Source organism: Macrosteles quadrilineatus, unplaced genomic scaffold (assembly GCF_028750875.1).
Source record: "Macrosteles quadrilineatus isolate MER2022 unplaced genomic scaffold, UCM_ALF_1.0 Scaffold_3__2_contigs__length_128488019, whole genome shotgun sequence".
Taxonomy (NCBI): domain Eukaryota; kingdom Metazoa; phylum Arthropoda; class Insecta; order Hemiptera; family Cicadellidae; genus Macrosteles; species Macrosteles quadrilineatus.
This window is the reverse complement of record NW_026542596.1, coordinates 105,258,270-105,285,825: the sequence shown is the minus strand read 5'-3', so window position 1 is coordinate 105,285,825 and position 27,556 is coordinate 105,258,270. Positions and strand designations below refer to the sequence as shown.

General features: G+C 32.8%; 1 protein-coding gene across 1 annotated transcript in view; it reads left to right on the top strand.

Annotated features, from left to right (window-relative positions):
- Positions 1–5,846, top strand: part of LOC128989436 (probable cytochrome P450 6a13) — a 40,383-nt gene extending 34,537 nt beyond the window's left edge. The window contains exons 2-4 of the mRNA XM_054411327.1: positions 3,188–3,409; positions 4,308–4,559; positions 5,668–5,846. Coding sequence (XP_054267302.1) covers positions 3,188–3,409; positions 4,308–4,559; positions 5,668–5,846 — 653 coding nt within the window. The remainder of the gene's footprint in view (positions 1–3,187; positions 3,410–4,307; positions 4,560–5,667) is intronic.
- Positions 5,847–27,556: the final 21,710 nt, after the last annotated feature.

Genomic DNA, 27,556 nt, shown 5'->3' with positions numbered 1-27,556 from the left:
AGCGATTCACTAGGAAGAAATTTGATTCACCAAACCGGTCCGGACTGGAAGTATTCTCGCTCTAAATTATCTCCTTGTTTTAATGTGAACAGAGTTAAATCCATGCTACCAATTATGTTGGATAAAAGTAATGTTTTGGTGAAGAAAATAAAGCGGGACCAATCCAACAATAAACTGATAGAGTCCTGGGATACTTCCTTACGCTACACAACCGATGTAATCACACTGTGTACTATCGGGATTGATCCTGATTCTTTAACAAAAGAACAGGAACATTTCAGGGAAGCTGGTAGCCAACTTTTGGGAGTTCACTTTATTTATCATGTGTTTACCGGTTGTTTTTTCCCAAGGCTTCATAAATACCTAGGAATATCAGTTTGTAAAGCTAGGGTCAAGAGGTTTTTTCATGATGTTATCAACCAAATTATCGATTATCGTAAGGTCAATGGTGTTGAAAAGAAGGATTTTATACAGACGTTGTTACAGCTTAAAGAGAACTCTGATAGTGTCGATAAAAATATTCCAGGTATGTATTTCCTCTAAGAAGTTACGGTTTTGAAAGTTGCATAAACTAAGTTATTCAGTGCTGCTATTCTTACAAACAATTGTAAAAATGTTACTCCCAGTTTCTCCTTTAACATATCTTTATGGGTACTATTGATTATTAGCTCCACTGTTTCCTCAAAACAGAATAAGTAAAAGCAAACTTCGGTTTGGTAAATTTCCTTACTTTTAAAATCCATATTAGACAAAATAAAGAAAAGATAACAATATGAAACTCAAAGATTATACAATCTACTAACAAGTTATAGTTTTTAAATAAAGAGTAGTTTATTTTACTTTATAATATCTGAGGTATTCTCTGATATGAGGAAAAGTCAATAATATACTTAAATATAACTATAACCACTCAAACAGTGTGTATGACTAGGTATCAAATCAGCTAAATATGACTGCATCTTATACGGTACGGCCCCTCCTCCAGAAAAGGGGTTTCTCACTTTTTTATGTAGAACAATGTATACAACTTAGGCTATTGTATCTAAAAAAAAACAATTGAAATAGTTTTTTATTACCGTTCACAAAATTTAGCCAGTTTAAGGGGAAGTTTCAGTTAAGTGTGATCAAAGTTACTGTATGTATGTTGCAGCTGATTGAAATTTGGGAAAACCTCAGCTGTTGAGATATTAAATTAAAGGTAGGATCAAGTGGAGGGGATAGGTACACATAACTATACCGGGTGTCCAAAAACACCCGTACACCCCTTTCAAAATGATGGAAACCTTTTCTTACAAACAAAAAATAATACAGAACTAGCTAAATTGGGCACGGTCTACCAAATGATGATAATTTCAAATCCAAAATCACACCGGAAGTGGATTTTTCAGACCGGAAGTTGATTTTTTTTAATGTAAACTACCAGTTTTGATCACAGAATCGGATTTTACGTTGAAAAATACATAACTTTTGCCTAAAACATTTTTTGAAAAAACTTGTTTTCTAGGTCTAATCCCCCATTAAAGTCAATAATTTTTGGTCATTCGTGTGTCAAAGTTACTTGAAACAATAATAGAGAAAAACAAATAACAAAGATTACAAAGACATATGATAAATAGAATCAGCTGTTTATTTTAAACACCTTAGCAATTGAGTATCAGCTGGTCTACACATTGCTTAGTTTAATTTTTTTTATTATTAATTTTTGCATTTGACCCCTTAATGTAAAAACAAATGATTTTTTTTTTAATAAAATGAAATTAAGCAATGTGTAGACCAGCTGTTACTCAAGTGCTAAGGTGTTGAATGAACAGCTGATTCTATTTATCACATGTCTTTATGTAATCTTTGTTATTTGTTTTTCTCTATTATTGTTTCTTGACAGATGAATGACAAAAAATTATTGACTTTAATGGGGCATTAGAGGTAGAAAACAAGTTTTTTCAAAAAATGTTTTAGACAAAAGTTATGTATTTTTCAACGTAAAACCCGATTCTGTAATCGAAATTGGTAGTTTACATTTAAAAAATTCAACTTCCGGTCTGAAAAAGCCACTTCCGGTGTGATTTTGGATTTGAAATTATCACCATTTGGTAGACCGTGCCCAATTTAGCTAGTTCTGTATTATTTTTTGTTTGTAAGAAATGGTTTCCATCGTTTTGAAAGGGGTGTACGGGTGGTTTTGGACACCCGGTATAAAGTTTGTGAACAGAGTATAGTTAAAAAGTATTAGCCAAAAATAAATATTTGTTTTTACCTACTGGCAATAATTATTTAATTGTAGTAAAATTTGTTCCTCGTTATGATATTAAAAAAGTCTTAATTCATAAAACATTTGTCATACAATTTTTAGCATCAACATTACTCCTCTCAGAATAAGTAATAGAATAAACAATCTCTTTGGTCGCTTCATAAAAGCAAAGAATTGATAGAAGGCAGTAAACAAACCAGTGAAGCAAAGGTTCTCTGTGAAACAGGCTTTCTTTATCCTTTAGCTAAAATCATTGTACATATATTGCACAAAACTATTTCTTACTAATCAGTTAATTTTACTGCAGCAAAAAGAAATTTTACATAGTTTAGGTTTGGAAAATATATTTTTTCAGGGTTTTAGAAAACCCTAGAGTTCATTCATTATATCTAATAGAAGAAAAACCTTGTAGATGTTTAAGGGTTGCATTAGATATTATAATTTAAAATAGAGTATAAGTACAGGGGGATTCTCAAGGCAAATTTTAATTTTTTGAATCTTTTAATAACAATCTTTTAATAACATAATCTTTTTATAACACTTTCATTACTTTTGGTGATCTCTTGGTCATTAGTGTGAACAAATATTGCTATGGAACACATAATTGGTTTGGTTGTTACATCCAGTAGACTACGAACAAAGACTTCAATAAAAAAAAAAAAAAAAAAAAAAAAAAAAAAACTTTGGGTCATGTGTTATTTTATTTTTTTTGTAAAATTTTTAATTTATATGACGAAAGATCTACACGATAATTGCGCGCCCTCCCCCTTCCTCACGGGTAATTTTTCCCTTCCTTGTACGGCTAACAAAACTAAAACTTCTTCCGAACCTGAGCCCAGGCCCACTCCATTTACTAAAACGGTCCTAATGGTCGGTGTACTAAGTATTCTTAAATAATAACGCTAAGGTTTACTCATAAATAATATTTTCCTTTCACAGAAATAGACGATAACTACGTGGTAGCTCAGTCGTTCATATTTTTCCTTGCTGGGTTTGAGACTCCTGGAAATATCCTAGCTTGTGCCCTGTTCGACATAGCTAAGCAACCGAATGTTCAGCATGCGTTGTGCACCGAGATAGTTCGAGTGTTGAAGAAACATGGAGGTCAGATATCTTTTGAGGCTCTGCAAGATATGAAGTACATGAAGCAAGTAGTATCAGGTATGTTTCTAAAATGAAAAGCTTAGCAACGCTCAGGAAATATTGAAAAAACAATTTCTCTCTAATAAAAATTACATTTTATTTAACACTATCTTGTACCCATGGCTTCGCCTACAATGGTATAACCATCATACAGCATAAAAAATAAACAGATGATTACAATCTAAATCAAAACAAGTTACCCTACTGGATGTTTAAAGTTTTCTAATTTTTGTTTACCGTATAATTCCTGCAATATGGGTGCTTGTGTTTGCTCAACGGGAACCATTTGGTTATGCATTGTTGTATGAATCTATTTCCAATTTGATTTTTTTTTTAAACAGCCTCTACTTGAATGTATAAACTTTGGGTTTTCTTCCATCCTTAGAGCCATGCACACATTCCTATAAACGGTTGTTAAAAGTAATCGTTCTTGAGTTTGCCACTGAGGGTGTGGTGAGGTGAATTACTCATTACTGTCATTGTATGCTATTTTATTGCTGGAATTTTATGCTATTCTACATACTATACAATACCACTTGGGAGAAAATTTAATTGTTGACCAAAGCGCACTCTGTCAGTTGATCATAGTTATTTATGTTTTTTCCAATACAAAAATGGATACAGCTAGTCAATATAGATGGGGTGTCTATTTTAGTATCAAAAAGTCAATACACTTTGTTACTCATACTCATGTGGACTTTGATGCTTATAGATTGCGGCAAAGCTAATCCAGTATAATTATATTCTTCTCTCTAACTATGTTACCAATATCCAAATTCCTACCCTTTTACTACCACCCTGATTTTACTAAACTCACACCTTAAACATAAGCAAGAGTATACCGTCTTTTCAAAAGGAAAAATATACCGGTAACATATTAGGATATAAAATTCAATAAGTGTATTTTTCTAAACAGAGGCTCTTCGCAAGTATACTCCTCTTCCTTTGATCTTCAGACGCTGCACCAAAGACTATTTGATCCCTGGAACCTCCAGTGTGATAGAGAAAGGGACCTTGATCCTTATACCTCTAAGGAGTATCCATATGGATCCTATGTACTATCCGGATCCAGAGGTCTTTGATCCTGATCGCTTCTCGGATGAAAACAGCGCAGCTAGACACATCGCTGCATTCATGCCCTTTGGCATCGGACCAAGATTCTGTCCAGGTAAATACCTGTCCAGGTCCACAAAAGTTTAGTACAGTTTCATTTTAAAGCCATAATGTTATTTTTCATCGTATGTTCTACCTGTGTTGGTTGTACCAATCACAGTTGTGTTGTTCATCTGATTAGATTTTGTAGGTTTAGATTTAAATTGTATCCATAGCAGATACAATGGACGAGGCTGTCCAACAAATTAACCTAACATGTTCCCAACTTCACCCAGAGTGATTTGTTCTTATAGGATAAATAAATTATTTCGCCTGCAAAAACAAAAAAACAAATACCTCAGTTGATGCAGTTGACGATCTCTATAAATAAAACGGAATTTTACCATCCATAAGTAAAACATACACAACACAACACAAAAGTTACATGAGCTACTTCTTCCAAGGTTGAATATGCAATAGCTCCTAATAATAATAACATAAATGAGTAAAACTTGTGAGGAAAAATTAAAAAAAGGAGAAGCCTCATAATCACATGTACACTTTAAAAGAAGCATCATAAACTACAGGGTGTTCCATGAGAACATTTGATTTTGAACAAATCAAATTCAACTGAAAACTACTTAAATTAGATTATATACATAAGAACATATATTCCATAGCACCAATTAATTCCACATATTATAGGTACTTTTGTTGGTTAAATCATAGATATAACATACTCCTATGGTTAAATATTCTTAAAGATTAATTTTAAATCTGTCCAAATGAATGTCCCTCTAAATTGGCAGGCAGTTTTTGTTTAAAAACAATCATTTGTTTGTTTGTAGCCTAATATTTACAATATTGTTTTTAAAGTGAATAATTAGATATGTCTCTGTTAGATTGGTACATTAACTTTAGTCTTATTAAAAAGTAAGACAAACTGCAGAGAACTATTTCTATAGTTCGACCGCTTAGAAAGCGACCTGCGCGCTAATACTAAACCAATGCTAGAGGAGGTCGCTTTCTAAGCGGCCCAACTATAGTCTCTTCCTAATACATAATAATATGATTTATGAGATTTTACTCATTGGATCCTACAATACACATAAAAGTTAACTGAAATTAGGATGGATTTGATTTAATAGTTTTACAATGTGTGTCAGCAAATTTTATTTTTTCAGCTGTTCTCTACTCCTACATCAAGATAAAGTCAGCCTTAGCCCATATTTTGAAGCAGTTTGAAGTTTGTTTAACTGAAACTACTCCTCAAAAACTTGAGTCCAGTGCTGTTGATTTTCTCTTCGCTCCTAAAAATGGAATTCCACTTAAGTTTCAGCAGCGGGAAAAACCTCTTCTCTAGTGTAAAATTTGCATTATTTGTTCTGTTAATAAGACTGTTCTGTAAAATATTTATAACTTACATTTTTTACAGAACAGTAAGTTTAATTCATTTTAAATAGTGATATAATAAGGATTAGAAATAATTCTTTTTGAAATGTTTACCTTATTTTACTGCCTATTAAAGAATGACTATTATAGTGGTGTATTATTTAAATTTTCATCTTCAAAAATAATAAATAAATAATCAATTAATTTTTTTTCTTGAAATGCATATTTTTGATCATTGTTGTAGTTACTACCTCTCTTTATTCACAGTACCCTAAGATTTTATTTTACAAATCTTTTAGGCTTAGTAGTAACTTAGCAGCAATAAATTTCGCTAATTAGGTAATTAGTTAGTTTAAATTACACATTTAATTTCAAAGCTGTACTCAAATTTGTATGAGAGTTTTAAATTAAACATCCTTAAACAGCACTCTTGAAGTGAAGAGTAAGAGAGTACCAATAACTTTTTAGTGGAAAAAATTAGTACACATACATCATGCATTTTATTTATTTTGATCACTGGTTTCATGGATCAATGAATTACATATTATCTCTGTTGGATTTGAAAATGTAAAGCTATTAATAACTCAAGTACTTAAAAAATTGATTTATCTATATTCTGTTTGAATAAAACATAGTATATAACTGGTAGGCTTAATTAGCACTGTATACAAAAATAATGGTTCTTTGTGTTGGTGAAATTAAAGTTAATGAAAGAATAAATTGTTGTAAACTCTTTTATTGTCTTACAAACACAACACTAAATTATATTTAGTAAACAACTTCATATGTACAATGTAAAAACATATGATGGTCCATCACTAATCCAGACTAGATGAGTTGGGTTGCAATATTCAACATCCCCCCTCACCAAACTTAGCTAGGTAAAAGTCCTAGGCACTTTTGAAATTTGTGATGTTTTGGTTTGCTTAGTCCTTTAGTAAAAATATCAGCAACGATGTATTCTGTGGGTTGGTAGTTCAATTTTATTTCTCCATTTTGTACTTTTTCCCGTATAAAATGTTCTCTGATACTGATATGTTTAGATTTACTTCCTATAATGGAGTTTTTAGCCATTGTAATACCTGATTGGTTATCACAAAATATTTCAATGTCTTCTTGAGGTCTTCCCATATCATTAATCAATTGTTTTAAATGAATGGCTTCTTTTGCTGCTTCAGTTAATGACATGTATTCCGCTTCACTCGTAGACAGAGCTACAGTCCTCTGCTTTTTTGATTCCCAGGAGATTACAGCACCGCCAAATTTAAAACAGTAGCCGGTGTATGATCTCCTGTCTTCACTGCATGCCCAATCTGCATCTGCTGCTCCAATTAATGGCTTTCCTGTTTTGAAAAATTCAAGACACAAGTTCTTTGAGCCTTGCAAATATCTGAGAACCCTCTTTGCAGCAATCCAGTGTTCTTTTCCAAAACAAGAGTTATATTGGCTCAGGTAACTCACAGCATGTGTTATGTCAGGTCTTGTGGCTATTGACAAATACATCAATGAACCGATTAAATTTTGGTATGGGTAGTTACAATCTTTTTCATGTCCTTTAACCAATTTTAGACCTGGTGTTAGTGGAGTTACAGCTGGTTTGCAGTCAGTCATATTGAATTTTTTCAGGACTTCATTTATGTATTTCGTTTGTGACATTGATATCCTTCCATTCTTTCTTGTGAACTCTACCCCCAGACAATAGCTTAGTTCACCTAAATCTCTCATTTCAAAAGTTTTCATGAGCTGGGCTTTGATGTAATTGCGGTACTTTTGGTTCTTTGTAGCAATTAAAATGTCATCTACATATACAGAGATTATTGATTTGCATCCACCTACTGTTGAAATGTATATACAAGGATCAGCTTGAGATGGTATGAATTTCAGTTCCTTTAGTTTTTCATCAAGCTTCATATACCACTGTCTTCCTGATTGCTTTAAACCATAAACTGCCTTTTTTAGTAGACAAACCTTTTTGTTTTGAGCATTTTTTAAGTCAGTAATCATTTTCTTTGTTTTGTTGAATAGTTATTTATCTTCATTTTCACTCTCATCCACCATTATTTCTTGGAGGTATCCCCCAAAGTTGTTAGGAAGTTCCATGTAAACTTTTTCTTTTATTTCTCCATTTAGAAAAGCAGTTGAAACGTCCATTTGATCAATACTTAGATCATCTTCAACAGCAAGTCCAAGCATAAGTCTTATTGAACTTAGCTTTGCTACGGGAGCAAAAGTTTCATCGTAGTCAATGCCTGGTTTTTGTGCAAATTCTTTTGCTACCAATCGTGCTTTTCTTCTTTCTAGCTCTCCATTTGGTTTTAGTTTCTTCTTTAATACCATTTTACAACCAATTACATTAATTTCTTTGTTTCTATCCTCAAGCACCCAAGTTTCATTTTTTAAATGAGCTTTTATTTCCTCTTTTATTGCTTCATTCCATTCCCCTGAAGATCCTAAAGTTGAATCTTCATTGCAAGTAGCTGACATTTGATAATCTTTTGTCCAAAGAGGAGGTTTTCTTTGCCTTTTCTGTGATACCCTTATTTCATCAGTGTCTAAATGTTCATTTGAGCTTAGTGAGTCATCAGGTTGATTTTCAATATCATTTGAGCTTGGTGAATCATCAGGTTGATTTTCAATATCATCTTCGAAAATAATATCATTTTCCATTTCACTGTCATTTTCTTCAAATATAGTGTCAAAATCAGACTGGTCATCATTATTTTCGCTCTGTTCAATAGGAATAATGCAAAAATCTTGATCTTTTTTATCACTTTCTTTTATTTCGTTTTGCTCAAAAAGATTGTAATCATTTACATCTTTATTTCTTTCATAGTACATTTTTGATAGAACTTTTACATCTCTTGCAATTTTAACCTGCTTTTGTTGCGGCATCCAAATTCTGTATGCTTTTGAATTGCTTGCATACTCCACAAATATTCCTTGATCCGCTTTCGGATAAAATTTTCCTTTTCTTGAAGCTTTGTTTAATACAAATACTTTTGATCCAAATACTTTCAAGTGTCTTGCTGAAGGCTTTCTTCCAGTCCATTTTTCATATGGCGTTAAGTGTTCAGTAGCTTTTGAAGGGCATCGATTTCTTATATAGTTAGATGTGTTAATAGCTTCAGCCCACATACATCCTGGTAGATTTGATTCTATCAGTAAACATCTTGCCATATCCAATAATGTTCTATTTTTTCTTTCAGCCAAACCATTTTGTTGCGGGGTGTATGGAACTGTTAGTCTTCGCCTTATACCACTTTCTTTCAAGAACTTGTCAAATTCACCATTACAATATTCTTTGCCGTTATCTGTTTGCAGAAACTTGATTTTATTTCCTGTTTGATTTTGGACGACAGCTTTCTCTTTTTAAAAAATCACTTTAAATCCTTTGTCTGTTATTTTACTGACACTCATTAGATTTGTTGCCAAGTCTGGTACAAACAGAGTGTTATTCAAACGGATGATTTCAGAATTTTTTAATTCCAGTGAAACCGTTCCTGTTCCAGAAACGTCAGATGTCTTTCCTTTAGAAGCAAGTTTCAAAATTCCGTTTGAATTTTTGATATCTCTGAACTGTGATTTCTCTCCACACATGTGCGATGTACATCCACTATCAATACACCAATCAGATGAAGTAGAACCTAAAATGTTCAAATTTGAAGAGAAACATTCAGCCTCTGCTTTAAAACTGTTTCCCATTTGTTTGGATCTACAGTTTTTGGCTTTGTGTCCGATTTTTCCACATCTAAAACATTTAACTTTGAAACCTACTTTTGTAGTGTTGTTCTCATCTGGTTTCTTATGACTATAAGTGTTGTGAATACCTTTCTTGGAGTTGAACTGCTTTGTTTTGCAATACAATGTATCTTCATTATTCGTACAAGTGTCTTTTGACCTAGCTTCACTCTCCTCAATTACTTTTATTTTTAAATCATTAGGAGAAGGTAAAGTGTCTCTAGACTCAATTGCTACGCAGAAATTTTCAAATGATGATGATAAGCTGTAAAGTAGCATAATGCTAAGTAAGTCTGAATTGATAATTATGTCCATTTCTTGAAGTTTGTCAACAATCTCCATAAATTTGTTGACATGATCCCTAGCATCTTCTCCATCTTTCATTTTATGAACTATTAACTGCTTTAATAATGTGGCTTTCCTTGCAGGACCAGAACTTTGGTAATTGTTCTGCAGGCAATCCCATACTTCTTTGGAAGTTTTGCAGTTTTTTACTAATTTCAATTCACTAGGTGAAATTATCAATATTAGTTCTGATTTAGCTTTAAGATCTTTAACTATCCAGGCATTCTTACCAACTTCATCCTCAGGACATTTGTTCTCCCCAGATACATATTCCATTATGTTTTGTTGGATTAATATAGCTTCAGCTTGAATTTTCCAAGTGTCATAATTATTTCGTTTCAAAGGTTCAATTCTATAGCCAAAACTCATTTTACTTATTTTTAAGCACAGAATACTGTAAAATGATTATTTTAATATTCCAAATGGCCCATAACCTTTGTTGGTGAAATTAAAGTTAATGAAAGAATAAATTGTTGTAAACTCTTTTATTGTCTTAAAAACACAACACTAAATTATATTTAGTAAACAACTTCATATGTACAATGTAAAAACATATGATGGTCCATCACTAATCCAGACTAGATGAGTTGGGTTGCAATATTCAACACTTTGAATTACTGTACCTTTAAACTAGTGGCTTGTAGTGACAATATCCCCTATATATATTCTAGTAATTATTTTTTACAAATTATTAGTCTCATCGGTTACCCTACCTTGAATTATCGTTTAACATTTTTGTATAGGTATTATAATAGGTTTAATAGTTATTACATACCTGCATAATGAATTTTTATGTCTGCTCTGTTTTAAATAAAAATTCCAAAGGAATGTTCTTGCGGTGTGTTTCTAATATAAACTTTATAATCATAATACAGCCAAGGAACATTTTCAATAATAACCTTCAAGACTATTAATTAAATGTATATACATTTCTTTGAATATAGACAAATTCACTTAGATAAAACAATGGAGATAATTTTTTCTAATAAATTACAATTATGTGAAAATTTAATCCTTATAAACTTAAACGGCATTAGGATCTGTATATATTAGTTTTATTTTTGACATGAAAAATATGTTCCCTTTGCCTACTCCAGTAATTACTTTTAACTTTACACTTTTTTCAGACATACCTAACACAACTAATCGTACTCCATTAACTAATCCAGACCCTAGGCTCATATTTCTTATGAGCATTACTTTTGAACCAACTTTTAAAACTAATTCGTGTGTTAGCATTCCAGATGGAGTAATTGAATTTATATAGTCAATTGGTATGTTCAACCATAGATAAAACCAAATAAAACATACTCTGTAGGGTTTGTATACATATTACATATTACTATATACTTTAAATAAAGTAAAACGTGTTTTAAAGTAAACAAGGCAGACATGACCTAGATTCCCATGTTATTAAAATGTGAATTATTTTATTCCGAAACAACCTTTTGGTGCATAATTAAGAAAAATGAATAATTTTCCCCAAAATGTCATGCCCAGACCTTTAAAATGAGACCTGTCCCGGCTTTCTTCGGCCTCCCGTTCGCTCACAATTTCATTGTAAAACTTTGGGCTTACGGGATTAGATATATAGATTTTGAAATATTAGAAAGGAATTACGACCTTAAAGGGGAATTTATGAAATAATGGATAGTTTTGCGCAAGGTTTCTCGTTATGACGAACATTTTAAGTATATGGTTTAAGGGGATGTGACTAGTTTGTGAGTAGTTTTCTTAAAAGTTCATGGGTACTTTAAGATTCATATACGGATAATAAAAACAATTATATTGAGTAACGGTGACAATAGTTTAACATTTGTTAAGAAAGAATTGCATACAAGGCCATGTTAGTTTAACAAACCAATACCATCAGCAATAAACCATTCTGTCCTGATATTTGTTTGTTGGAAAGGGCTTATTTACCGATCAGGGTCGCAAAAAGGTCGGTTGGCGGCAGCTGCGTCGCGAGCCACAAGATATTAGGTGTCATTTGCAGCCACCCCTCCCTAACATACTCTAAACTCGAAATCGATATATCTAGCTACCTCAGAGTTACGTCCACCTATACAGATACAGCTCGCTCATTCATAGAGATGCACTTCAACCAGTTTGAGTTGTCTGCATCATTCTCAACGAAATTTTATTTCATCGCATGTTTGTTTGTTGTAATTATTTTTGTTTTCTTTTTAAAATATAGAATAGCTCTTCTACATCGTGAATATTTCATTAGTACTGCTATTTTTTTTATAAACAAACCAAACTACAATCTCGTAGAATATTTGAAAACAGTTGAGGTTATTAATGGAACAATTTTTAAATCAAAAGTCCAGTTGATACGATCCTTTACCAATCTAACTTTAGACTTAAGTTTGTTTATTAAAGAGTTACTTAAGGCTTATTGTAATAAAAAAAATTAACCATATAAAAATCCTAGATCAGACTTTATCATTTTGGTAGTTAAATTATAGAAATATTTGAGTTATTAAAACTTCAAATCCCTAACCTTCTTAAAAAAAACCTTAGGCTAGTTGTTTTCTGATCAAAAACTATATAAAACAATTTTAATTCGCTAGCCAGCTAAAATTATTTAAACAAACCTTGTACAGTTAAATCTAGCCTTAGGATTTAGCAAGTTAATTAATTGTAGGTTTTAATAATAATACTATACGACAGTATTCATTCACTAAATCTAACCAAATATAGGTTGAGTTTGTGTTAGTCCTTCCAAAGTGTTTTGAGTCGCCATCTATTTTGACAGATAAAAAAATAAATAGCCATCTGAGAGTTTTAACCTCAACTACTATAACGAACCATTAAAATAGTTTTGCTTCTTAATAAAATTATACGTTTGATTCGAATCATAACAAAAACTGTTGGAGTTATTGGTTAATTTCTTCCTCTTATTTTTATTATTGTGTACATTTCGTCATTAACTGATGCAAAAGGAGGTCAAATTACACTACTCCGATCAACTCTCTAGCGACGTTGTATATACCCGACACGACTCCACTACTTTCCTGCGAGAACTAACTACTGTATTCGTCAGTAGTAGGTAATAGCCGAGTTCACACATGCCTCCCCTCCGGTAATTAGTAATTACAATGAGTAATTACAATTAGTTTTTTTTTTGTAATGAGTTTTTTTTTGTAATGAGTTTTTTTTTGGGTAATGAGTTTTTTTTGTAATGATTTTTTTTTGTAATGAGTTTTTTGTAATGAGTTTTTTTTTGTAATGAGTATTTACAATTAGTTTTTTTTTTGGTAATGAGTTTTTTTTTTGTAATGAGTATTTACAATTAGTTTTTTTTTTGGGGGTAATGAGTTTTTTTTTAATGGGTAATGAGTATTTACAATTAGTTTTTTTAATGGGTAATGAGTATTTACAATTAGTTTTTTTTTAATGGGTAATGAGTATTTACAATTAGTTTTTTTGTTAATGAGTATTTACAATTAGTTGTTTTGTTAATGAGTATTTACAATTAGTTTTTTTTAAGGTAATGAGTAATTGCAGTGTTTTTAGGTAATTAATATCTATTCTGCCTCACACATGCCTCCGCCTCCGCCTCAACCTCCGCCTCTGCCTCCGCCTCCGCCTCCGCCTCCGCCTCCGCCTCCGCCTCCGCCTCCACCTCCGCCTCCACCTCCGAGGTGGTAATGATTAATTACAATTTGTTTTTTTTTTCGACAATGTGTAATTACCATTTAATACACATGGCGTAAGTGGCGGAGGATAAAAGGGGATGCTTCCACAATCCCTCCCTTCGCCAACCTCGCCACATGTTTTAACATAATTTATGATGTCTAGACACGTGGAGTAGTGCGTAGGAATCAACAGAGAGGGTTCATCGCAGACACTATTACATCACTGTCTTAGCTAAGCTGAGATAGTATGGAATAGTTATAATTATTGGTTTGTTTGTTTGTTTTTTTTTTGTTTTTTATATTATTTATTTACAAAAATCTAAACTTATATAGTATACAAATAATCTTAAAACTAAGGAATTAGGTTTCATTTAATACAATTTCCGCTTCAGCCCGTTGTTGCAGCAGACATTCCACTGTGACCAGCTTTGCCATTAATTTATTTAGATGTGCCCATTCCTCGGGGCACCTCGGTTGAGCACACCATTTACAATTCAACTCCCACGAATCATCATCATGCTGGTTCTTGAGCTCCTCAGTTGTCATCTCTTGAAATTTTGTATTCATATCTTCAGCTTCCAACGCATTGGCGATATGAATTAGCTCCTGCTCGCTAATACCTCGAAGCTGATTCTCGAGGTATTCTGCCTCAATTGTATTGGCAATATCAATTAACTCCTGGTCGGTAAATAATGGTTCCTGGTCCGACATGTTGATCGAGCAGTGGTGATACTTTCTTGGCTAAAGGATGAATGAATAGTGAGATACGTTTGGATCAGCTCCAACCGAGACGTCCCAACGCTACCTATTGAGCAACTCTTGAACTAACAGTGAGGATTTAGTCAACCACTACAGACCACATATGTTGATATGACGAAGACAGTGGAGATACAACGTCGGAGGGACCACCAGCGCAGGTGTTGACTGTAACCACCTGTTAAGATAATATTTCATGTATGAGGGGAGTAACCCCGTCTGACACTCCCTAAGCATTGTTTGATGCGCATCATATCATACACATCTCTAATAATCAGCAATAAATATGTTTACGCATAATTTGCAAATACCATTTATTGTATTGTAAATGCGTGGTTGACAATTAATAATTTTTCAGTTAAAACATAATACAATGAGTATGCGTTACACGTATTTAGTGTTTATAAGTAACGAATAAGTACTATATGTAAGAAGGCTTATGAATAATTTATAAGGTTATTACTGCACCGGTATATTTAACTTGATTCAAATCATTGGGTTTATTTTTTAAACTCAATTATTTAAATCATACTCACAATGCCAATGTACATAATTTTCTATATACACATCACTTCTAACTATGTAATGATTCAAGTTATTTTTGTTTTCAATTTAATTTGTTCTGTAATAATTAATTATCGATTAGTACAAATGGCGTAAGTCCCCGTCCTTATTTTTTTTTAAGTATTATCATGTATTAAAACGTGACAGGGTTTTTTTTATTTCACGATTCTAAATCAACCACTTTACGGATTTTCATCATTTTTTGTGTTGAAAGAAAGATCATTTTTTTTTAACTAGAAAATGTTGAAACCATAATTTTAGTTTAGGGGTTCAGTTTGTTTTGTACATCAAGTTTTAATTTTCAAAAAGTCTAGCAGCCGACGCTAACATTCTAGACAATCTTTTGGTATAATACAATTTGTTTAACTTAACAGTTGTAAACATTCAGCGTTTTCGACACAAATTCAGTATTTGATTGAAAATGAACGGACATACGTAGAATTAACTTATTTATACTATGTGTAATGCTATAATCATCGATACGTTCATTTATTCGGTAAGATGATGAGAGTTTATTTAAATATACATAGTAAAATACTAGATGTTCTAACTTTTTTTAGCAGTCTTTAAAATATTTAGCTTGTTTTAGTGCAATATAATTTGTTATAACTAACAGCTGGTTGATTACAAAAATATTCAATAGAACTATGTGTGATTTTGTATTAATTATAGGAAACTAGCAGAGTACCCGTCCTTCGTACGGGGTTGGCATATAAGTATAAAATGCTTATTGCAGTTAAACTCAAGCTTTGCGTTTGCAATGAGGGAGGACACAGTTTGACAAAATTTGCTTCTTTAAATTTACAGTATTCTATAGTATTACACATCTACCATAGCCATAATGTTCTACCACTTCACCTAAACAATAGAGAAAAATAAATATTAAAAAATTCGCAAGATATCACAAATTATTCATTAAATTAAAAACATAAACATAACTTCCTACTTTGACAGTTAGTTTTCATTGTGTATTACAGTTTTTTTTTGTTTTTTTTTTTTTGCTGCTTAGTTCAAATTAGCTGTTTTTATAAATGCAAAAAATATATAGTGCTGCACTCTGTTTGTAAATCTTATAAACTTTTAATGCTTTTGCATATCATAGAATCAACTTTTTAGTTGAAACAGGTGACTAAATTCTTTAATTTCCTTCAAATATGAATACTCATAAGGATAACATGACGAACTACAGAGCCACTGGGGCGGAGCTGAAAAGATTTTTGAGATAAGAATATGCCTATATGTTAATCGGGAATGTGAACTATCATCATGCCAAATTTCAGCCCAATCCGTCCAGTAGATAATGCGTGATTGAACCTCAAACAAACAAACACACAAACTTTCACATTTATAATATTAGTAAGATAAGTGAGATTCTATAACCATTGCTGTATACGAATCGAAGCTCACGAATCTTCAAAAGAAAGCTTATGACAATTATTTTACTACTACTCGACCTTTTGAGGAAATTATGGGAAAATAACAGTGAAAACATGTTTTAATTCATATTGGCAGCTTTTTATTTACTATAAATTTTGAGCTGCTTAAACTATGCTTGAATTGGGAACAGAAATATTGATATAATTATATATAGTTTTAATGGACTATTCGATTCCCGTACACACTATTCGACGGTCCAACATCTCGTAATTATTATTTTGGAACTAACAGTGAGGTTATTTGGTAAATCACTACTTTCGGGCCAACAGTATTGATGTCACCATAATGTTTTTTTTTTCGGTAATGAGTAATTAACGGTAATCTGTTTTCATGGTTACCTTCCTATCAGATGTGATTAAATGATGACATCTAGACCACGCATAAATATGGATATACCACAGGTCTCCCTCTTTTCAAGAATCAAGAATCAAGAATTGTTATTTCCATAAAATGCAGTTACATTACTGGAAAACGTCAGTACAACTACAGCTCAAATAAAAACTAAAATAAAACAATGGTACAAGGTTTCTTACCAATATTGGGTTGTTTACTTCCCGCACACTTCGTCAAACGTGACTTATAGACTGCATCTGTTGACACACATATGTAGGGACTAGAGCTGATAAATAGCTAACAGCACCTGCTATAAACAATTCATTCTCCATCACTCATTTCATCCCCACCAGATCTCGAATGTGAACCCCCAAAACTTCCAAACTGTTTAGTCCGCAACTGTTACTGAGCAAGACAACATCAGCAATGTCGTTCACTTTTGAATTGAGATTTACCGAGGAAGACGACTTGTCGAATTTGAGTATGCTGGAAGAATTTGATTCAACATACGAGTCATGCTGGTTCCAGCATGGCTTTTTGAATCGGAGGATTTCCAGGTATATGAGACCGACGGAAAGGAGGATTGAGGTACTCTGGTACCTAATTGCCGAGGCAATTATTAGTGGCAGGGGTTATTTTATGAGAATCCGTCTGTTTGACCAGGTCTTTGAGGATTTGGAATTCGGAACGACATATGGAGAAGAAGATATGCTTAATTAGTAAAGTTCTTTACGAAAAAGAAATAAACCACATCCTTCCCCCTTCTTCTCCAATAATCGGCCTTTTTCAAGGCCACACAAGCTTTAGTGAGTTAAGTGCACCATAACAATCAAAATAGATGGTGCAATATAGTGCTATTTAGTTTTCGAGTTGGACCACCCACGTAGCTAGGTGGTGACGTCACCTTGTGAATACGTTATATCGTAGTAGTTGTTGATTTATCCGCAACAACACGCTCATTGGTCGAATCATCTATGGAATACAAGGTCTATATAATGCACCCATACTTGTTTAAATCTGACAAATCAACTTAACTTCGTATGAGTTAGCTCCTTTGGAAAACATTTTTGTCTACAAGTTATAAATTGGTCATTTATTAGATTCTGTTGTGTCGTTATACACCGACAAAAACCGAAGACTTTGGTTTGCAATACGAAAATTAAAAAGAACTTTTTCTAAACTAATATGATTTGTTTATTCTTAAACTATTCGTCTGTAAAAACATGAAGAAATAAGGGTTCACTTACATAATCCGTTACCAAAGACATCAGTGTCGAGTATAATTATTTATCTCATACGGCAACACCCTGTCGTAGATATCCATTACTTTAAAAAGATATAAAAAATCATCGCGGTCAATCGTATCATTGTTTGAAAGATTGGTATATCAATCGCATACTCCTCAGTGTTGTTTGCATACACATTCCTTTCTCAGGGTAGGTAGACAATAAGAAGCGATTGTTGTATAATAACTTTATTCATGAAAGACGAATATATACAAATAAGAATCCTTGTCCCTGGAACACTGTAGAGCTTAAAAGTGCGATGAAGGAAAGAGACAGTTGATATAAACGCTAAACGCTATATTAGAACTAAGGATCGCATAATTTGGGAAGAATACAGGGTGTTAAGAAATAGAATCAAACGTCAAATCAGGGATGCTAGAAATAGATATTTCGTGAATAAATTTGACTCTGAATCAACTAGCAAAAGTTTGTGGAAGATAGTGGAAAGTCAGGGAGCGGGTAAAGAGCCTAAAGATATATCCGATCCTGTGGTAGACTTAGAAGAATTGAACACGTATTTTTGTGGTATAGAAAACAATGTTAACCTTGAACTTATTCAATATTATAACTTACTGAGAGATAATGATAATTTATTTGGCTTTAACGAGATTGCTGTCGATTCTATTTCAAAGGTTATTAGTAATATTAAATCTAATTCCGTGGGTAGTGACGGTATTCACATTAAATTGATTAGAATTGTGTTTGATGAAATTAAACAACTACTATGTCATGTGTTTAATTTTTCTCAAACTAATTGTGTGTATCCAAGTCAATGGAAAAAGTCTTTATCCTACCATTACCTAAAGAGTCAAGAATTTTTAAACATTACAGACCTATCACCTATTTAATATATTATGTGTGTTAGGTAAAATAATTGATAAAGTTGTGTTTCAGCAAATCTCTAGTTATATTTGTGATAGTAATAAGTTGTACAAATACCAATCAGGCTATAGTTTGGTTCATTGTCAGAATGGAAGTGTAATCTCATTGGTGGACCCCAGTTCTCTACCTTGTCTGCAATGTTATTTTCTCTATACATCATTAAAATTTGTGATTAATTGGTTTTTACTAAATCTATGCTCTACGCAGATGATTTGCAATTGTATTTACATGCTCCTATTAAAAATATTAATAATGCTATTGATATGTTAAACACTGATTTGGACACTTAATTAGAGTGGTGCAATGGTCATGGCCTAAAACTAAATATAAATAAATATAATTTGAGGTACTAGCAGGCTATTGAACACAATAGATTTGGAAGTAGTCCCTAAAGTAATGATAGATAACAATGCTTTAGAGTATCAAACAACTTTTAAAAACTTGGGTTTAAGAATGATGAACAGCTTATCATGGTCCGAACAATCTAGTTACATACACAGAAAGGTATATCAGTGTTTATACCAGTTAAAGCGCATGTGCTTCAATCCCTCTGAAAAGTTAAGAAAAACTTTTATTTTAACATTGGTTTTTCCCATTTTTCGATTGTACTAGTGTAGCTTTTTGTGATATCAGTAATGCTCTGTTAACTAAACTTCAGAGAGCTAGTACAAAACGCTTGTATTAGATTTATTTTTAGATTACAATTACATGAACACGTGACAGAATATTATAAAAGATTAAATGTCCTGAAGGTTAAAGAGCGATTAGAATATAATACTCTCGTCTTAGCTCATAAAACAATTAAAAGACACGAACCAATGTATTTATTTGAGAATCATAGATTTATGAGGAATGTTCATCTTAGACGGACACGTTTTGGTGATAATATTTTACAATTTCCTAGACACAAGACAGTCATATATACTAATTCTTTCCGTGTTCAATCAATACGTTTGTTAAATTCCCTCAATGATGAAGTAAAAAATAGTATTAGTGACAAGATTTTCGCAAAAAGACTCAAAGCTAAACTCTTAGAAAGATATAGTTTGTAAGATGTTCAATATAAATATGTTTATAATAAGAATCGTGACAATTTGTTTTCCTTTTTTTGTAGGCCTATATAGTATACTAAACATTGTTGGGTTTCTTTTTATTTCACTGTCCAATTGTATAAAATAGTGTTGTTGTATTATAGCTACAACATATCATTAAACAATTTGTGAATTAAAAAAAAAATCGGCATTGTAATAAATGTTTTATTGAGTGTAACCACAACAATGTATTGTGATGTGCTTTTCGTGCCTGTTGTGATGGAAGATTGGACCATCGAGGTCTAAATCACAGCAGGTGATATAAAGAAATGTCAAATGTCAAAATGTCTCTCTCTCTCTCCCTCCCTCCCCCCTCTTTCTCTCTCTCTAATAGTAATATCTGAAGAGTGAATTTTGAATACGTAAAAAAATATTTAATTTGTTGACTTTTTTATGCGGCTGCCGGCGGTGGCCTTGCGCGATAATACAACGCGTTACGCGTGAGGGTAATGCGTTACTCTTTCGCGTTACTCTTTCGCGTGAAGCGTTTCGCGGAAGTCATACATTAAAACGCGCGGGCTCGATTCTCTGAAGGATTTCGCGTAACGCGTTACTCTTACGCATTTCGCGTTACTCTTACGCGCAGATGCGTTTCGCGGAAGTCTTACATACACATTAGCGTTACTCCTACGCGCGGGTGCGTTTTGTGGAAGTCTTAAGCGTTTTAAGATTATGTAGTAAAATAAATGGTAATAAAAAAACTTCAAAATAAATTTTAATCCGGAATTCACAGTGATGTGGAACTCACAAGGAGATAAGGGGTGTCTACATCGCCCCTTCCCTCGCTACCCTTGCCACCTGTGTCAAGAGATTAACGTCGTCTAGACAAGGTGATTGATGCGTGGGACAGCAAAATAGAGGGCTTGTGAAATGCATTTCGCGGAAGTCTTACATACACTTTTGCGTTACTCCTACGCGCGTGCGCGTTTCGCGGAAGTCTTAATCGTTAAGCATTTCGCGTTACTCTTTCGCGTTACTTTTTCGCGTTACTTTTTCGCGTAATGCGTTACCCTCACGCGTAACGCGTTGTATTATCGCGCAAGGCCACCGCCGGCAGCCGCATAAAAAAGTCAACAAATTAAATATTTTTTTACGTATTCAAAATTCACTCTTCAGATATTACTATTAGAGAGAGAGAAAGAGGGGGGAGGGAGGGAGAGAGAGAGAGAGACATTTTGACATTTGACATTTCTTTATATCACCTGCTGTGATTTAGACCTCGATGGTCCAATCTTCCATCACAACAGGCACGAAAAGCACATCACAATACATTGTTGTGGTTACACTCAATAAAACATTTATTACAATGCCGATTTTTTTTTTTAATTCACAAATTGTTTAATGATATGTTGTAGCTATAATACAACAACACTATTTTATACAATTGGACAGTGAAATAAAAAGAAACCCAACAATGTTTAGTATACTATATAGGCCTACAAAAAAAGGAAAACAAATTGTCACGATTCTTATTATAAACATATTTATATTGAACATCTTACAAACTATATCTTTCTAAGAGTTTAGCTTTGAGTCTTTTTGCGAAAATCTTGTCACTAATACTATTTTTTACTTCATCATTGAGGGAATTTAACAAACGTATTGATTGAACACGGAAAGAATTAGTATATATGACTGTCTTGTGTCTAGGAAATTGTAAAATATTATCACCAAAACGTGTCCGTCTAAGATGAACATTCCTCATAAATCTATGATTCTCAAATAAATACATTGGTTCGTGTCTTTTAATTGTTTTATGAGCTAAGACGAGAGTATTATATTCTAATCGCTCTTTAACCTTCAGGACATTTAATCTTTTATAATATTCTGTCACGTGTTCATGTAATTGTAATCTAAAAATAAATCTAATACAAGCGTTTTGTACTAGCTCTCTGAAGTTTAGTTAACAGAGCATTACTGATATCACAAAAAGCTACACTAGTACAATCGAAAAATGGGAAAAACCAATGTTAAAATAAAAGTTTTTCTTAACTTTTCAGAGGGATTGAAGCACATGCGCTTTAACTGGTATAAACACTGATATACCTTTCTGTGTATGTAACTAGATTGTTCGGACCATGATAAGCTGTTCATCATTCTTAAACCCAAGTTTTTAAAAGTTGTTTGATACTCTAAAGCATTGTTATCTATCATTACTTTAGGGACTACTTCCAAATCTATTGTGTTCAATAGCCTGCTAGTACCTCAAATTATATTTATTTATATTTAGTTTTAGGCCATGACCATTGCACCACTCTAATTAAGTGTCCAAATCAGTGTTTAACATATCAATAGCATTATTAATATTTTTAATAGGAGCATGTAAATACAATTGCAAATCATCTGCGTAGAGCATAGATTTAGTAAAAACCAATTAATCACAAATTTTAATGATGTATAGAGAAAATAACATTGCAGACAAGGTAGAGAACTGGGGTCCACCAATGAGATTACACTTCCATTCTGACAATGAACCAAACTATAGCCTGATTGGTATTTGTACAACTTATTACTATCACAAATATAACTAGAGATTTGCTGAAACACAACTTTATCAATTATTTTACCTAACACACATAATATATTAAATAGGTGATAGGTCTGTAATGTTTAAAAATTCTTGACTCTTTAGGTAATGGTAGGATAAAGACTTTTTCCATTGACTTGGATACACACAATTAGTTTGAGAAAAATTAAACACATGACATAGTAGTTGTTTAATTTCATCAAACACAATTCTAATCAATTTAATGTGAATACCGTCACTACCCACGGAATTAGATTTAATATTACTAATAACCTTTGAAATAGAATCGACAGCAATCTCGTTAAAGCCAAATAAATTATCATTATCTCTCAGTAAGTTATAATATTGAATAAGTTCAAGGTTAACATTGTTTTCTATACCACAAAAATACGTGTTCAATTCTTCTAAGTCTACCACAGGATCGGATATATCTTTAGGCTCTTTACCCGCTCCCTGACTTTCCACTATCTTCCACAAACTTTTGCTAGTTGATTCAGAGTCAAATTTATTCACGAAATATCTATTTCTAGCATCCCTGATTTGACGTTTGATTCTATTTCTTAACACCCTGTATTCTTCCCAAATTATGCGATCCTTAGTTCTAATATAGCGTTTAGCGTTTATATCAACTGTCTCTTTCCTTCATCGCACTTTTAAGCTCTACAGTGTTCCAGGGACAAGGATTCTTATTTGTATATATTCGTCTTTCAGGAATAAAGTTATTATACAACAATCGCTTCTTATTGTCTACCTACCCTGAGAAAGGAATGTGTATGCAAACAACACTGAGGAGTATGCGATTGATATACCAATCTTTCAAACAATGATACGATTGACCGCGATGATTTTTTATATCTTTTTAAAGTAATGGATATCTACGACAGGGTGTTGCCGTATGAGATAAATAATTATACTCGACACTGATGTCTTTGGTAACGGATTATGTAAGTGAACCCTTATTTCTTCATGTTTTTACAGACGAATAGTTTAAGAATAAACAAATCATATTAGTTTAGAAAAAGTTCTTTTTAATTTTCGTATTGCAAACCAAAGTCTTCGGTTTTTGTCGGTGTATAACGACACAACAGAATCTAATAAATGACCAATTTATAACTTGTAGACAAAAATGTTTTCCAAAGGAGCTAACTCATACGAAGTTAAGTTGATTTGTCAGATTTAAACAAGTATGGGTGCATTATATAGACCTTGTATTCCATAGATGATTCGACCAATGAGCGTGTTGTTGCGGATAAATCAACAACTACTACGATATAACGTATTCACAAGGTGACGTCACCACCTAGCTACGTGGGTGGTCCAACTCGAAAACTAAATAGCACTATATTGCACCATCTATTTTGATTGTTATGGTGCACTTAACTCACTAAAGCTTGTGTGGCCTTGAAAAAGGCCGATTATTGGAGAAGAAGGGGGAAGGATGTGGTTTATTTCTTTTTCGTAAAGAACTTTACTAATTAAGCATATCTTCTTCTCCATATGTCGTTCCGAATTCCAAATCCTCAAAGACCTGGTCAAACAGACGGATTCTCATAAAATAACCCCTGCCACTAATAATTGCCTCGGCAATTAGGTACCAGAGTACCTCAATCCTCCTTTCCGTCGGTCTCATATACCTGGAAATCCTCCGATTCAAAAAGCCATGCTGGAACCAGCATGACTCGTATGTTGAATCAAATTCTTCCAGCATACTCAAATTCGACAAGTCGTCTTCCTCGGTAAATCTCAATTCAAAAGTGAACGACATTGCTGATGTTGTCTTGCTCAGTAACAGTTGCGGACTAAACAGTTTGGAAGTTTTGGGGGTTCACATTCGAGATCTGGTGGGGATGAAATGAGTGATGGAGAATGAATTGTTTATAGCAGGTGCTGTTAGCTATTTATCAGCTCTAGTCCCTACATATGTGTGTCAACAGATGCAGTCTATAAGTCACGTTTGACGAAGTGTGCGGGAAGTAAACAACCCAATATTGGTAAGAAACCTTGTACCATTGTTTTATTTTAGTTTTTATTTGAGCTGTAGTTGTACTGACGTTTTCCAGTAATGTAACTGCATTTTATGGAAATAACAATTCTTGATTCTTGATTCTTGAAAAGAGGGAGACCTGTGGTATATCCATATTTATGCGTGGTCTAGATGTCATCATTTAATCACATCTGATAGGAAGGTAACCATGAAAACAGATTACCGTTAATTACTCATTACCGAAAAAAAAAACATTATGGTGACATCAATACTGTTGGCCCGAAAGTAGTGATTTACCAAATAACCTCACTGTTAGTTCCAAAATAATAATTACGAGATGTTGGACCGTCGAATAGTGTGTACGGGAATCGAATAGTCCATTAAAACTATATATAATTATATCAATATTTCTGTTCCCAATTCAAGCATAGTTTAAGCAGCTCAAAATTTATAGTAAATAAAAAGCTGCCAATATGAATTAAAACATGTTTTCACTGTTATTTTCCCATAATTTCCTCAAAAGGTCGAGTAGTAGTAAAATAATTGTCATAAGCTTTCTTTTGAAGATTCGTGAGCTTCGATTCGTATACAGCAATGGTTATAGAATCTCACTTATCTTACTAATATTATAAATGTGAAAGTTTGTGTGTTTGTTTGTTTGAGGTTCAATCACGCATTATCTACTGGACGGATTGGGCTGAAATTTGGCATGATGATAGTTCACATTCCCGATTAACATATAGGCATATTCTTATCTCAAAAATCTTTTCAGCTCCGCCCCAGTGGCTCTGTAGTTCGTCATGTTATCCTTATGAGTATTCATATTTGAAGGAAATTAAAGAATTTAGTCACCTGTTTCAACTAAAAAGTTGATTCTATGATATGCAAAAGCATTAAAAGTTTATAAGATTTACAAACAGAGTGCAGCACTATATATTTTTTGCATTTATAAAAACAGCTAATTTGAACTAAGCAGCAAAAAAAAAAAAAACAAAAAAAAACTGTAATACACAATGAAAACTAACTGTCAAAGTAGGAAGTTATGTTTATGTTTTTAATTTAATGAATAATTTGTGATATCTTGCGAATTTTTTAATATTTATTTTTCTCTATTGTTTAGGTGAAGTGGTAGAACATTATGGCTATGGTAGATGTGTAATACTATAGAATACTGTAAATTTAAAGAAGCAAATTTTGTCAAACTGTGTCCTCCCTCATTGCAAACGCAAAGCTTGAGTTTAACTGCAATAAGCATTTTATACTTATATGCCAACCCCGTACGAAGGACGGGTACTCTGCTAGTTTCCTATAATTAATACAAAATCACACATAGTTCTATTGAATATTTTTGTAATCAACCAGCTGTTAGTTATAACAAATTATATTGCACTAAAACAAGCTAAATATTTTAAAGACTGCTAAAAAAAGTTAGAACATCTAGTATTTTACTATGTATATTTAAATAAACTCTCATCATCTTACCGAATAAATGAACGTATCGATGATTATAGCATTACACATAGTATAAATAAGTTAATTCTACGTATGTCCGTTCATTTTCAATCAAATACTGAATTTGTGTCGAAAACGCTGAATGTTTACAACTGTTAAGTTAAACAAATTGTATTATACCAAAAGATTGTCTAGAATGTTAGCGTCGGCTGCTAGACTTTTTGAAAATTAAAACTTGATGTACAAAACAAACTGAACCCCTAAACTAAAATTATGGTTTCAACATTTTCTAGTTAAAAAAAAATGATCTTTCTTTCAACACAAAAAATGATGAAAATCCGTAAAGTGGTTGATTTAGAATCGTGAAATAAAAAAAACCCTGTCACGTTTTAATACATGATAATACTTAAAAAAAAATAAGGACGGGGACTTACGCCATTTGTACTAATCGATAATTAATTATTACAGAACAAATTAAATTGAAAACAAAAATAACTTGAATCATTACATAGTTAGAAGTGATGTGTATATAGAAAATTATGTACATTGGCATTGTGAGTATGATTTAAATAATTGAGTTTAAAAAATAAACCCAATGATTTGAATCAAGTTAAATATACCGGTGCAGTAATAACCTTATAAATTATTCATAAGCCTTCTTACATATAGTACTTATTCGTTACTTATAAACACTAAATACGTGTAACGCATACTCATTGTATTATGTTTTAACTGAAAAATTATTAATTGTCAACCACGCATTTACAATACAATAAATGGTATTTGCAAATTATGCGTAAACATATTTATTGCTGATTATTAGAGATGTGTATGATATGATGCGCATCAAACAATGCTTAGGGAGTGTCAGACGGGGTTACTCCCCTCATACATGAAATATTATCTTAACAGGTGGTTACAGTCAACACCTGCGCTGGTGGTCCCTCCGACGTTGTATCTCCACTGTCTTCGTCATATCAACATATGTGGTCTGTAGTGGTTGACTAAATCCTCACTGTTAGTTCAAGAGTTGCTCAATAGGTAGCGTTGGGACGTCTCGGTTGGAGCTGATCCAAACGTATCTCACTATTCATTCATCCTTTAGCCAAGAAAGTATCACCACTGCTCGATCAACATGTCGGACCAGGAACCATTATTTACCGACCAGGAGTTAATTGATATTGCCAATACAATTGAGGCAGAATACCTCGAGAATCAGCTTCGAGGTATTAGCGAGCAGGAGCTAATTCATATCGCCAATGCGTTGGAAGCTGAAGATATGAATAAAAAATTTCAAGAGATGACAACTGAGGAGCTCAAGAACCAGCATGATGATGATTCGTGGGAGTTGAATTGTAAATGGTGTGCTCAACCGAGGTGCCCCGAGGAATGGGCACATCTAAATAAATTAATGGCAAAGCTGGTCACAGTGGAATGTCTGCTGCAACAACGGGCTGAAGCGGAAATTGTATTAAATGAAACCTAATTCCTTAGTTTTAAGATTATTTGTATACTATATAAGTTTAGATTTTTGTAAATAAATAATATAAAAAACAAAAAAAAAACAAACAAACAAACCAATAATTATAACTATTCCATACTATCTCAGCTTAGCTAAGACAGTGATGTAATAGTGTCTGCGATG